At 42.2% G+C, this 13,698-nt stretch overlaps 1 protein-coding gene across 10 annotated transcripts in view; it reads left to right on the top strand.

Annotated features, from left to right (window-relative positions):
- The window catches only part of LOC110524279 (CUGBP Elav-like family member 5), a 295,326-nt gene extending 284,618 nt beyond the window's left edge, over positions 1 to 10,708 (top strand). For 7 of the 10 annotated variants that reach the window (XM_036978029.1, XM_036978036.1, XM_036978034.1 and 4 more), the window contains 5 exons: positions 2,329 to 2,535; positions 6,874 to 6,966; positions 7,875 to 8,018; positions 9,553 to 9,717; positions 10,454 to 10,708. In XM_036978029.1, coding sequence (XP_036833924.1) covers positions 2,329 to 2,535; positions 6,874 to 6,966; positions 7,875 to 8,018; positions 9,553 to 9,680 — 572 coding nt within the window. In that variant the 3' untranslated portion in view covers positions 9,681 to 9,717; positions 10,454 to 10,708. The remainder of the gene's footprint in view (positions 1 to 2,328; positions 2,536 to 6,873; positions 6,967 to 7,874; positions 8,019 to 9,552; positions 9,718 to 10,453) is intronic. The other 3 variants (XM_036978038.1, XM_036978037.1, XM_036978031.1) reach the window with 1 other exon arrangement.
- The last annotated feature ends 2,990 nt before the right edge of the window (positions 10,709 to 13,698 follow it).

Here is a 13,698-nt window from a genome sequence, read left to right as displayed (position 1 = left end):
ATTATTATTATTATTATTATTCGCCTCCCATTTCCACCTGTAGGGCCAAAACCGTTAAAGCTACCAACACCAAAATAACTTTAAAACATGCAGACTGGCACTGGCACTGATGTTTTAAAAAAATCATACATCAGCATTTCAGGTGCTATAGACTTGAATGGGAAAAATTCTGGTCGCAACTAGTCTTCAACCGTTTAAGCTAGAAACGCCATTCAAACTCAAATGTGCAGACTGGTCTATAATAGTGTGCTTGTATACAGCTTTTTGATACCATGTATACTTTTTGAACTATAACCGTTTAAGATGTGCATAAAAGCTCCATAGATTTCAAAGGCAAAATTTGGATACACAACAAACTGACTCAACATAGATGACTCAACATAGATGGCTTCAACACAGCTTTTTGCTTCCGTTTCTACTTCAAAAACTATAAAGCTTGTTGTATCCCCATTCATTTCAATGGTGGAACGCAGGCTTCAACATTCTAAACTGAAAACGTTGCTACGACACTTTCAGAAAGTATCCCCATTAATTTTGAGACGTTAAAAACACTTTTATTATACTATTATTATTATTATTATAATTATTATTTAGGGAAAACCCATTGATACCAGGGTCTCATTCCCAAGGGTACCCTGATCATCCTTCTATGGCTTATGATGATATAGTATTCACTCTAGCCTACTAAACTAGCCCACTATAACCCACTATAACAACTATACAGCTTCAAACCACCCCAAAATATGTCACTATAACTAACCCATAGCCTATGAAATCACTATTACTACCAGTACTACTACTGCAATTACTACTACTACTACTATTATTTTACAACCATAAATACTATTTTTCTAGTTTGAAGCTGTAGTCGCTCACATTACACTTGGACATGACTCCCTGCAGCTGTGTCTCCTCCATGATCCACTGGGCTCTCTCTGACGCCAAACGTCCCCAACGAGCATCATCTCCCACCCTGTGACTTTTAGAATCTCCTTTCTCTGGGCTCTTATCACACGTGCGCTGCGTCTGCCTGCTGACCCTGAAGCACAAGGCGGCCGCGGCCCACTGCTAAGCCTTGGAAAATGAATTTCCCTGATGATGGAGAGGCTGCATTATGGCGCGGTACAATAGAGTGCATGTGGTCGGCCAGACTGGCTGTCTGAACCCTCAGAACCGGGAGCAGCAGTCTCCTGGGCCCCGCCAGAGAATGGGCCAGAGCTGCAGTCTAATTCATCACAGTTCTGCAGGAAACAAGCAAATGCGGGGAGCTTAAAAAAAGGAAATGGTGCAAAAGACACAACAGCTCTCGCCGGGACCCGGGCAATTCCCCTGGTCACAGCGGTTGGCTGCATGAGTGTCAGGCTCCCCACTGCTTAAACTGTGCTCCGAGTGCGTGGGTAGTCTCAGGCTGACATGGCTCTGTGCAGGTTTTTCTGTGTGTGAGCCACAGCCTATTTACCAAGGCATTAGCATTACTCCCAGCCATGCAGCATAGCATACCCACCGTATGTATCCATCCCTATGTGGACTTTTCTTTAGGGGCTCTTTACCGAGGCGGACAAATTGCTATGATGGCATGCCTGAGGGTTTCCGTGACAACCGGCCTTTCTGTCCAATCCCGTCTTGGCTCCAGATTGAAAGGTGGTCCCCGGGGGGCCCGTTTCTCAGCGAGGGCTGATGCTCTACCACGGAGCAGCCTTTCAAAGTAGCCATCATCCATAGTGAGATCCTCCTCAAATGGACTCATTCACATTCCGCCCAAGATTGCACACTTTCAACAAGAGGCTGGTTTAAAATTCATCGAACTAGAGAGGAGCATCCAATTCTATTCTAACCGTAAAATATCCTGCAACCGTGTGTGTGTGTGTGTGTGTGTGTGTGTGTGTGTGTGTGTGTGTGTGTGTGTGTGTGTGTGTGTTATGTGCTCATGGTGTGCCAAGCTATCTGATCTTTTTCATGATATATAAAGAGAGTAGGCTACCCGCGTCCACACTGAGTAAATGTTTCACTGTATTCTCCCCTATCTCGTCAGAATCTTACTGGAGTTGCATAGTGGTTTCATCATCCCGCTCGCACTCGGAGCCAGCAGGCTATCGCACAAACACTACAGACAGGCTCATTTTTCACAGGTTGACTTCCCAGTGATCCAGCGGGATGTGTCACCACCAGCGCCTGCTATGTGACAGTTTCGTGTAGGAATCCTGTCTTTGTGATGGAGAGGATGTGTAGCGAGCAAAAGTGTGTGTGTGTGTGTGTGTGTGTGTGTGTGTGTGTGTGTGTGTGTGTGTTCGATAGTCTGTAAAAGTAGAAATGTCCTTGTCTCGGCAGGTCTTAGCTCTCCACCAGCCAACATCACCACTCCCAGCATCGTCACTCCCATCGTCAACGGCTTCACGGGCATCCCCCACCATCAGCCCAACGGACATCCCGCCGTGGAGACCATGTACAGCAACGGCCTGCCGTCCTACTCCACCCAGAGCCCCACCGCTGCAGACACCCTCCAGCAAGCCTTCACCGGAGTACAGCAATACACAGGTAGGCCTTATGTACACACTGAGATAAGACCTCAAGGCTCATACCAAACTGAGGTGCAGTAAATTCATATGATGCATTTTTTGTAGTATGGTAATGAAACCCTACACTACTTTCTTACAACACATGTGCTATTTTATCTCTACTAGTTAACATTATGTAAGGGATAATCAACGAGGGGCTATGCGTTCTATGTGAAAATAATGAACGACGTGGGAGGTGTGTTCTACGACGCCTTAGCGAGTTGATTATCCCTTTTATACCATGGCTATAATGTAACACATTTGCCACTAGGAATGTGTTCATTTGCCTGTAGAAATGTGTTCAACGTCTACTGAAGTAGCTAGCAAGTTTAATAGATAGCTACAGTAGTTGCCGTGGTAGCCAAACAAACAGACCCGCTAGTTTAGCTAACCAAACCACAGATAGGTCAATGAGCGTTAGTTGTAATTTTTTTTTGGACCAAACCATCAGTTCTAGCTTGCTATTATGAAAATCGAATTCAACAATGCCAATAATGTTTTCAATTTGGCTCAAACAAAACAGGTAAGAATTCATTATAGCCATTGAATTCTACCATGCTGTTCATTATAGGGAAATAATGCACGCTCTAGAATGCCCTTCAAGCAAATCAGAAACTAGTATTCAACAATATCATGGTGTAATTAAGCAAAAGGCACAAGGGGGCGTGGTATATGGCCAATATACCATGGCTAAGGGCTGTTCTTATGCACTATGCAACGCCAACCCCGAGGTGCTTATTGCTATTATAAACTGGTTACCAACATAATTAGAGCAGTAAAAATAAATGTTTTGTCATATCCGCGGAATACGGTTATAGATACAGCCAATCAGCATTCAGGGCTCGAACCACCCAGTTTATAATGCAGATTATACCATGGAATTGTTTAATACTTGTTTCTGATTGTTGTAAAGGGAATACTAGGGCGCTCATAATTTCCGTATAAGGCATGGTATATTTGCACGGAAGAATTCAGGGGCTATAGTTCATTCTTACATGTTCTGAAAACATTGGTATTGTTAAATTCAATTTTCATAATGGCAAACTGATGGTTTGGTTAGCTAAACTAGTAAGAGTTTGATCTGTTACCATTGGCAACTACTGTAGCGATCTAGTGAACTTGCTCGCTACTTCAGTGGATGTTGAACAACACATTTCTAGCGTGTCATGCAACACACCTTCCACGTAGTTCGTTATTTTCCATAGAACGCATAGCCCCTCGTTGATTATCCCTTACATGCTACATTTAAGTGATAATGCCAGAGAAACCGGTGTTTGGAGGATAAATTGCACGGTCTTTGGAGGCATTATCACTTTTATACAACGGGTTACTAACATATTCAAATAATGATTGACATATTCTCATAAAAAAACATGATTTTGATGAATATATTCATACAATTTCGTCCTTCCACGAGATATAGTCCCGACACAAATGTAGGGTTGCTACCCAAGCAGGCTGGTCGTTCGTTCTATTGGTTCAGTTGATAGACCGATGGACCTATGGACCCAGTCGGTCAGTCTTGTTGTTCTGTATCTATGGACCCAGTCATTAAGTCTTGTTGTTCTGTATCTATGGACCCAGTCGGTCAGTCTTGTTGTTCTGTATCTATGGACCCAGTCGGTCAGTCTTGTTGTTCTGTATCTATGGACCCAGTCGGTCAGTCTTGTTGTTCTGTATCTATGAACCCAGTCGGTCAGTCTTGTTGTTCTGTATCTATTGACCCAGTCGGTCAGTCTTGTTGTTCTGTATCTATGGACCCAGTCGGTCAGTCTTGTTGTTCTGTATCTATGGACCCAGTCGGTCAGTCTTGTTGTTCTGTATCTATTGACCCAGTCATTAATTATTGTTGTTCTGTATCTATGGACCCAGTCATTAAGTCTTGTTGTTCTGTATCTATGGACCCAGTCATTAAGTCTTGTTGTTCTGTATCTATGGACCCAGTCATTAAGTCTTGTTGTTCTGTATCTATGGACCCAGTCGGTCAGTCTTGTTGTTCTGTATCTATGGACCCAGTCGGTCAGTCTTGTTGTTCTGTATCTATTGACCCAGTCGTTAAGTCTTGTTGTTCTGTATCTATGGACCCAGTCATTAAGTCTTGTTGTTCTGTATCTATGGACCCAGTCATTAAGTCTTGTTGTTCTGTATCTATGGACCCAGTCGGTCAGTCTTGTTGTTCTGTATCTATTGACCCAGTTGTTCAGTCTTGTTGTTCTGTATCTATTGACCCAGTCATTCAGTCTTGTTGTTCTGTATCTATGGACCCAGTCATTAAGTCTTGTTGTTCTGTATCTATGGACCCAGTTGGTCAGTCTTGTTGTTCTGTATCTATTGACCCAGTTGTTCAGTCTTGTTGTTCTGTATCTATTGACCCAGTCGTTCAGTCTTGTTGTTCTGTATCTATGGACCCAGTCATTAAGTCTTGTTGTTCTGTATCTATGGACCCAGTCATTAAGTCCTGTTGTTCTGTATCTATGGACCCAGTCGTTAAGTCTTGTTGTTCTGTATCTATGGACCCAGTCATTAAGTCTTGTTGTTCTGTATCTATGGACCCAGTCGGTCAGTCTTGTTGTTCTGTATCTATTGACCCAGTCATTAAGTCTTGTTGTTCTGTATCTATTGACCCAGTCGGTCAGTCTTGTTGTTCTGTATCTATGGACCCAGTCGGTCAGTCTTGTTGTTCTGTATCTATGAACCCAGTCGGTCAGTCTTGTTGTTCTGTATCTATTGACCCAGTCGGTCAGTCTTGTTGTTCTGTATCTATGGGCCCAGTCGGTCAGTCTTGTTGTTCTGTATCTATTGACCCAGTCGGTCAATCTTGTTGTTCTGTATCTATTGACCCAGTCGGTCAGTCTTGTTGTTCTGTATCTATGGACCCAGTCGTTCAGTCTTGTTGTTCTGTATCTATGGACCCAGTCGGTCAGTCTTGTTGTTCTGTATCTATTGACCCAGTCGGTCAGTCTTGTTGTTCTGTATCTATTGACCCAGTCGGTCAGTCTTGTTCTTCTGTATCTATGGACCCAGTCGTTAAGTCTTGTTGTTCTGTATATATGGACCCAGTCGTTCAGTCTTGTTGTTCTGTATCTATGGACCCAGTCGGTCAGTCTTGTTGTTCTGTATCTATGGACCCAGTCGTTATGTCTTGTTGTTCTGTATCTATGGACCCAGTCATTAAGTCTTGTTGTTCTGTATCTATGGACCCAGTCATTAAGTCTTGTTGTTCTGTATCTATGGACCCAGTCATTAAGTCATGTTGTTCTGTATCTATGGACCCAGTCGTTCAGTCTTGTTGTTCTGTATCTATGGACCCAGTCGGTCAGTCTTGTTGTTCTGTATCTATGGACCCAGTTGTTTGTTCTAAATGCCATACTGGCTGGCAGCTTTCCTATTCCTTGCTTGCTAACTAGCCAACTACGGCTAATTTACAGTCACATCAAACAGTGCAGCCAGAATAACAGCAAAGTAGCTGCATTTGCGTTTGTTAAAGCTGCTTTCTGGTGACATTTGGATACATCCATAACAATTATGTGCGATTTCACCTGGCATAGAAACTGTGCTCTCTTGTCAGGACACTGTTGTTCAGAGGAACTAGCCAACAACACAGCTAACGCCAATCATTTTAAACTGACGCTGGAAAGACTGCAACCTAGCTGCATTTTGTTTCATTTGGCCTGTTTTCTACTCGTATTTCTTTGTATGTATCCATAGAAATGATGCCAGCTGATTCATGATTTCGAGTGGCTGTGAAAATCTGCCTGTCTGTCTTGTCCCGACTCCAGACACTTTCATTACTATGGGACAGCTGGAGATCGAATTTCAATATTATTGAAACAATGTTGCAAATGTCAGAGAGACAGACAGCAAGGTTTATACAAATCTCAGCTGTTGAAAACCAATTGTTAGTCTAAAAGAAATGGGAGATAATGTCTAAATGCTTTTTATAGTGGAGATCAAGTTTATAAGTCTGGCTGGGCTGATGAGACAGTGGATTGCGCAGTGAGATGGAACAGAGTAAATAGGCTTTTCAACGTCATAGCTTTAGCCGGTGGTAACTTGTGGAATAGACACCCGCTGGAATGCGGTTTTAACCAATCAACATCCAGAATTATACCCACCCGTTGTATAATGAATGACAAACTGCAATACTGTAACTGAAAGCATACAGCACAACTGACCAACTATAATAAAGATTACTATAATAAAGATTGTTATAAATATTTACACAAATAGTTTGAGTATTCAGTGATGACCAAACCTACAGCAGCGCTGACATGAACCCCCTTGTTTCTCTCTGTGTTTCCCCTTCAATGTGTTGTAGCTATCTACCCAGCTGGCACACTGACTCCCATAGGCCAGACACTGCCTCAGCCATCACAGGTCATCCAGCAGCAGCAACAGAGAGAAGGTGAGGGTGAGAGAACAATATTACTAACACTCTTTTACAACTATTGTACTACACTATTATAAATGGTTAAATATTCACTGTTAATTGCTTCATTGCAATTATTGTCTTTCAGATTTTGGCATTACACTTTCCTGGTAATGTTGTCGAGGTGTTATAATGCAGTGATTACATGTTCCCTTTTTAGAAAGTGTTACATAGTACTCTAGCTGTGTGAAGGTATTATCTGGGGGGAAAGAAAAGTAATCAAGCATCGTCATCTTAGCATCTTTGGATGTGATGCAGTCTAGCAGGATTGACTTTAGCTTTAACCTTTTCCAAAATGTAGACAACATAGAGATTACATTTGAGCATCTAATGGTTGATTGCGTTGTGTAATCCATTGACTGGTTTCAAACACATTTATAGGTCACATCTCAATCTGCTTAGTTGATTGTCCTACACAGCATTATGATGACAACCGTGTGTAAATGTCATTTTGGTTTCACTCTTTCTAAGTCATTACCAATCAGCTTTTCCTCAAAGACATATGCATTTATTATTATGTCGGCCTTTGTCTTGATTAAAGGTTGAGAGGTTTTACTAGATTAGATGCTCGAATAGAGGTGTAATGCTCCCCGCTCCACGAAAACACATCATCAAGTCGCCACCTCAGTGATGTCATGCCGCCACACCGTGCAAAATCAAATCAAAGTTGGAAAATTCACAATTTGTATTTGTGGTGGTAAACACAGCGTTGTTATTATTTCAAGATAATGTTACCGAACTCCTAACAAATGTATTTCTTTGCCACTCCATTAGTCGTGCCCCTCAGATCTGTTCCCCGGCCAAATGAGAAGCCACGGGTCTGCAGGCAGCGGTAAATAAAGCAGTAAATAGGTCTGATTGTGGTTGCCATGGTTTCTGTGTGTTCGCAGGGCCCGAGGGCTGTAACCTGTTCATCTACCACCTGCCACAGGAGTTTGGAGATAATGAACTCATGCAGATGTTTCTGCCATTCGGGAGCGTCATCTCCTCCAAGGTCTTCATGGACCGAGCCACCAACCAGAGCAAATGCTTCGGTGAGTTTTGTAATGGAGCCAGAGTACAGTAGGTCATAGAGAGAAGGTCTATGTTTGTTCTATCGATCAATCTATTATCTTAAATATCATTTTCATGTATCGCAAACAAGGTGATCTGTACTTAAATATTTACATTTGTATATATTATCATGATAGTATGATTCCTGTGCTATTTCAACTAAATTGAACTTTTACATTAAACAAGTTGGTAGCCTATATTTCCCTTCTTATCTTACTAAGGATGTCCTTTGAGTTTGAAAAGCTTTTAGCTATTTTGTTCACAGCCAATCTTGGGAATACCATGTATGTAGTCACAGTCCCTGTGCCACTGTATTACTGTGTGGATGTGAAATTGACCTGAAAACTCATGTGAGGGCTTCTGCTGTATCAGCATCCAGATCACCGCTCTGTTACCCGCACTACTTCCCAATACCCAGGGCGCACTGGGGCTGATTCACACGCCAACCTGGCCCTGGTCCCACTTGGCTCTGCCAACCCACAGACCAGACCTGCCTTTGGGCTTGAAAAAAAAGTGGGGATGAAGGGAGGGGGGAGAAAAAATGAGGGTAAGGCAAAGGACAATTATAGATCAACATTTGTTTTCAATTCAGGGAGCCGCACATCCCTGGGCAAAATTGATTGCCGCCCGGCTCTCAGGGGGGACTTAATAACATATAAATTTGCAGTATTGACTAATACACTATGCATTTACAATGTAATGTTAGGTCTGGGGACTGGGCTGCTCTGTAGGGTAATTAATGTAGAAGGCAGGGAGAGGGATAAACCCAGACTGATGGTGCTGGGAGAAAAGCTGACATTAAGAGCTCCCCTTAAACCTGCTTTAAGTCCACATCCTTCCCTGTTATTCGTGGCAGGGCCAGCCTAGGGCACCCCTCTCATCCTCTCTGCCTCCCTCTGTCCCCCGTAACCCATCCCCCTAATGGGACAGTGTAGGCAGACACCTCCCCTCCCAGGTGTCAGGGGACCTGGGGAGGCTCCTGCTGTTTTTCCATGGGTCATCGACTGTTCCTAATGACACTATAGACGCTGGGGAGTGCATCAACCGGAGCCACACTCCACTGCAGTTTCTGGTCATTGACTTTCAAGGCTTTATTTTTACAGTTGATGGAAACAGGATGCTCAGCATGAGTTTGGACTTGAGTGTCTGGCGCCGTACGCATGTGCTTCTGCGGCGGCCTATCTCTGTGTTCGCCTGTGTGGGTTCTGCTTCTCTGTGCAAGTGGAACAGCCACAATGGCATGCTCATTGATAGTGTTTGCACAAAGCTACATTGAGAAGCAAAATGGTTTAAATGACAGAAAATGCTAAATATTGTTCCAAATATTACTTTGGTTCCCATCAAAATAAGCCCTTTGATATAATCTGAAATAGTCCATGCATAATGCGAGTGCATTGAATGAAATCTTGTATTTGTTTCCTCATAATTGAAGTCATTGGATACCTATTTGGCTACATTTCCATATTGACCGTTTTAGCTTTTAGGCTAATACACTTTTCCTGTCTTTTCTCCTAGGGTTTGTGAGCTTCGACAACCCAGCTAGCGCACAGGCAGCTATTCAAGCCATGAACGGCTTTCAGATTGGAATGAAGAGGTTGAAAGTCCAGTTAAAACGACCGAAGGATGCCAGCCGCCCTTACTGACACAACCTAGCCCTCAGTGTTCACTGCAACAGCACAGGTAAGCCCAGTGGACTTTCTTATAGACTCAGACTTATAGAGTGCCTGTCACCTAGAAATAGGATATCTGTCATCATGAGAGACAAAGATAGATTGATTTGCAAATGTGGGCTGGCTTTCTCCAAACTATCACACTGATATCATGGGCATAATTTAACAATTTTTTTTAAAAAGCTGTAAAATCTGTTCATCAAGAAACATCAAACATTCAAATAAAGGCAAGCTAGATCTAATCATGGCTTTGTTGGATTCTAGCTTGAAACATACGTCTTCATGTTACCATACTAGAACTTATTGATTACTTTACATGCATAAGGAATATATATGTTGGGGTCAATGGAGGGCGAATAGGAAGGTGGTGTATGGAAAGTTACTAGAGTGAGACAAGGGGAAGTGCAGAAAGTTTATATTCTGTTCAAACATGCTATTGTTGAATATCAATGATCTCAAGGAGGGAGGCAAAGGGCAACAGTCTAGTTTCAGTTCCTGATAAGGCAGGCCAGCTGTGAAACTAGGGAGGAGCGAGGAATTTGGCTCGAGGTCAAGTCAACGGATGAAGTGAGAAAAACCTTAGATGTGTAAGGAGCTGACCATGCCCAGTAGGACGTTATAAATACATGTGCTTGTGTAATCATACCTTGTCTTTGTAGCTGTATTACCCGGTATGGTTTAATACATCTAGCTTGAGCTTTCTTCAGAGTCCAAATGAACCTAACAATTTGCTCTGTATTTTTTAGGTTTTGAGGACAACTGAAGATATCTTGGAGTTCAACTTTTTTTCTTTGAAAACAAAAATTATGTTTAAAAAAAATCCACACAAGGAATTTTCGAAGACATATCAGCATTTACTTATGAAGAAGACGTAGGCTATTGCAATGATGAAGAGATTGAAGAAGGTGTGAAGGAGTTGGCAGCAGCTACACCGAAGGACTTCAACGCAACAAACGGCACAGTGCAAGAAATACAAGAGAAGTAAAAAAAAAAAAAAAAAACTGAAAAAAGATGTGAAACTTTTCTTGTTGAGACTTGAATTGTTAATTAAGCAACAAACAAACAAAAAAGCAGCAACAACAAATAGATTTCTATATACGTATTATATACACATATATATAAAGAAAGAGGCGCTTGTGGCTTTTACTATACTGGATAAATGAGGGTTAACACTTGAAGATCAAGAAAAACAGTGGAAAAAAAGAAGCTATTCTGTCCTACTGATGGACTTTCTTTCTCTTTCCCTCTTTCTCTTATTCTCTCACCATCTCTCAGCAAGCGCCAGACTATGACTTTCTGGGGTCACTGAGGTTTCCATTAGCTACAGTACAACTGAAAATCTTTCACCCCTAAGGGACCAAAGGACCAAACATTTTTATTGCTCTCAACAGTAATATAATATAGTATTAATGATACTAATACTACAAACTACTACTAATAATGTTACAAGTTAAAACTTAAGAAGAAACTTACTAGCTTCAGGTTGGAGCAGGAAAAAGGGTTTTTCTTTTATTTTCCTTTTACATTTATAGCTACTGGGTTTGAGAATATTAAAAAATCTAAAAAAAAATAAAAATAAAAAAAAGTATTTTAAAAGCTATACTATTTTAGTGGACGTAGAAAATGTGGATTAGAGATTGTTTTGGGCATGTTCAGATCTGCTGTTAGCAGTCATCATTCCAAATCTGGACTCATCATCTTGGACATATCTCTCTAGTAACTTCTCTTTGTTGAAGGAACAAAGCAACTCTGAGTAGCTGCTCATAAAGCGCCACACTGTAGTGCCAAAAGATATCCCGGAAATTGTGTCAAACCAAACATTCAAGACATACAGTGTATTGAACAATATTTTCAATCTTCTGCTGTTTCTAGTCCCCCTGTCAGCGCACTGCGTTCCAATGTGATGTATTATCATTGTAGACCACCATCTTTTTTTATTGCAGAAAAAGGCATTCCGTGTCAGGAAAAAGTGAGGCAGCGTCATTAAAGCACTGATAATACAGATAATCTGACCATAAAGCACAGCTGTAAAAGTGCCACCCGGTAGTGTGGATACGGAGCAGTAAAGAAGCTCAACATCTTTAACTGGTTAATAAAATATACAAATTACCCTGACAATGGTTATAAAATTGCCAACCAAGCGTTGCAGAGGCACTGGGTCCTGCCCCCTACCGCTGCCAGCTTTCTCCAGCTGCTCTCTGCAGGGGGGGGGGGGGGGGGCTCCCTGCTCAAGCACATCTCTTTTAATAGGGACCATCAGTTTATGGGGACCTGAGACCTAACTCGCAAAATAATTAGGATAATGCTAATATTGATCAGGTGGAGAGCAGCACTGCGGGGCACGAGATACACAATCAATTACACATTGGCATTTCGAATGAATTGACTGACTGACAGAGTTCATTTTTCACACTGCGCCTTTCATGATAAATGCAGCAGCACCTTACCCCCTTCTCTCACTGCTTCAGGGAGGGCCTAGATTGACACACATGTGCTGTGGGCCTGTTTGTGACTGCGAGACAGAATGCTATACTTTTAAAACACATATGACATGTGACATATGATATACAGTGCATTTGGGAAGTATTTAGACCCCTTTACTGTTTCCACATTTTGTTACGTTACAGCTTTATTCTAAAATGTATTAAATTGTTATTTTTCCTCATCAATCTACACACAATACCCCATAATGACAAAGCAGAAACATTATTTTTTTTATGAAATATTACATTTACCGAAGTATTCAGACCTTTTATTCAGTGCTTTGTTGAGTTACCTTTGACAGCGATTACAGCCTCAAGTCTTCTTCGGTATGACCCTACAAGCTTGGCACACCTGTATTTGGGGAGATTCTACCATTGCTGTCTGCAGATCCTCTCAAGCTCTGTCAGGTTGGATGGGGAGCATCGCTGCAAAGCTATTTTCAGGTCTCTTCAGAGATGTTAGATCGGGTTCAAGTCCAGGCTCTGGCTGGGCCACTCAAGGACATTCAGAGACTTGTCCCGAAGCCCCTCCTGTGTTGTCTTGGCTGTGTGCTTAGGGTCGTTGTCATGATGGAAGGTGAACCTTCGCCCCAGTCTGAGGATCTCTCTGTACTTTGCTCCGTTCATCTTTTCCTCGATCCTGACTAGTATCCTAGTCCATGCCTCTGAAAAACATCACCACAGCATGATGCTGTCACCACCATGCTTCACCGTAGGGATGGTGCCAGGTTTCCTCCAGACGTGACGCTTGGCATTCAGGCCAAAGAGTTCAATCTTGGTTTCATCAGACCAGAGAATCTTGTTTCTTTAGGTGCCATTTGGAAAACTCCAAGTGGGCTGTCATGTGCCTTTTACTGAGGAGTGACTTCCGTCTGGCCACTCTGCCATAAAGGCCTGATTGGTGGAGTGCTGCAGAGATGGTTGTCCTTATGGAAGGTTATCCCATCTCCACAGAGGAACTCTAGAGCTCTGTCAGAGTGACCATCGGGTTCTTGGTCTACGGACAATTCCTTCAACCTCATGGCTTTGTTTTTGCTCTGACATGCGCTGTCAACTGTGGGACCTTGTACAGACAGGTGTGTGCCTTTCCAAATCATGTCCAATCAATTGAATTTACCACAGGTGGACTCCAAGTTGTAGAAACGTCTCAAGGATGATCAATGGAAACAGGATGCACCTGAGCTCAATTTCGAGTCTCATAGCAAAAGGTCTGAATACGGTATCTGAATAATAAGGTATCTGTTTTTTATTTTTCATAAATGTGCAAACATTTCTAAAAGTCTGTTTTTGCTTTGCCATTATGGGGTACTGTGTGTGGATTGCTGAGGAAAAACATGTATGTAATCCATTTTAGAGTAAGGTTGTAACATAACAAAATTTAGAAATATTCAAGGGGTCTGAATACTTTCCAAAGGCACTGTATCATTCCTGGAATGGAAACAAATAGTCTGTAGAGTTTATTTAGTATAGCGGCAAACAATGAGGTCAAACGGAGGAGCAAGTGTAGT

The sequence above is a fragment of the Oncorhynchus mykiss genome, chromosome 5 (assembly GCF_013265735.2).
Source record: "Oncorhynchus mykiss isolate Arlee chromosome 5, USDA_OmykA_1.1, whole genome shotgun sequence".
In the NCBI taxonomy this organism is placed as follows: Eukaryota; Metazoa; Chordata; class Actinopteri; order Salmoniformes; family Salmonidae; genus Oncorhynchus; species Oncorhynchus mykiss.
Note: the sequence above shows the minus strand (reverse complement) of the source record. Positions and strands in the feature narration are given on the sequence as shown.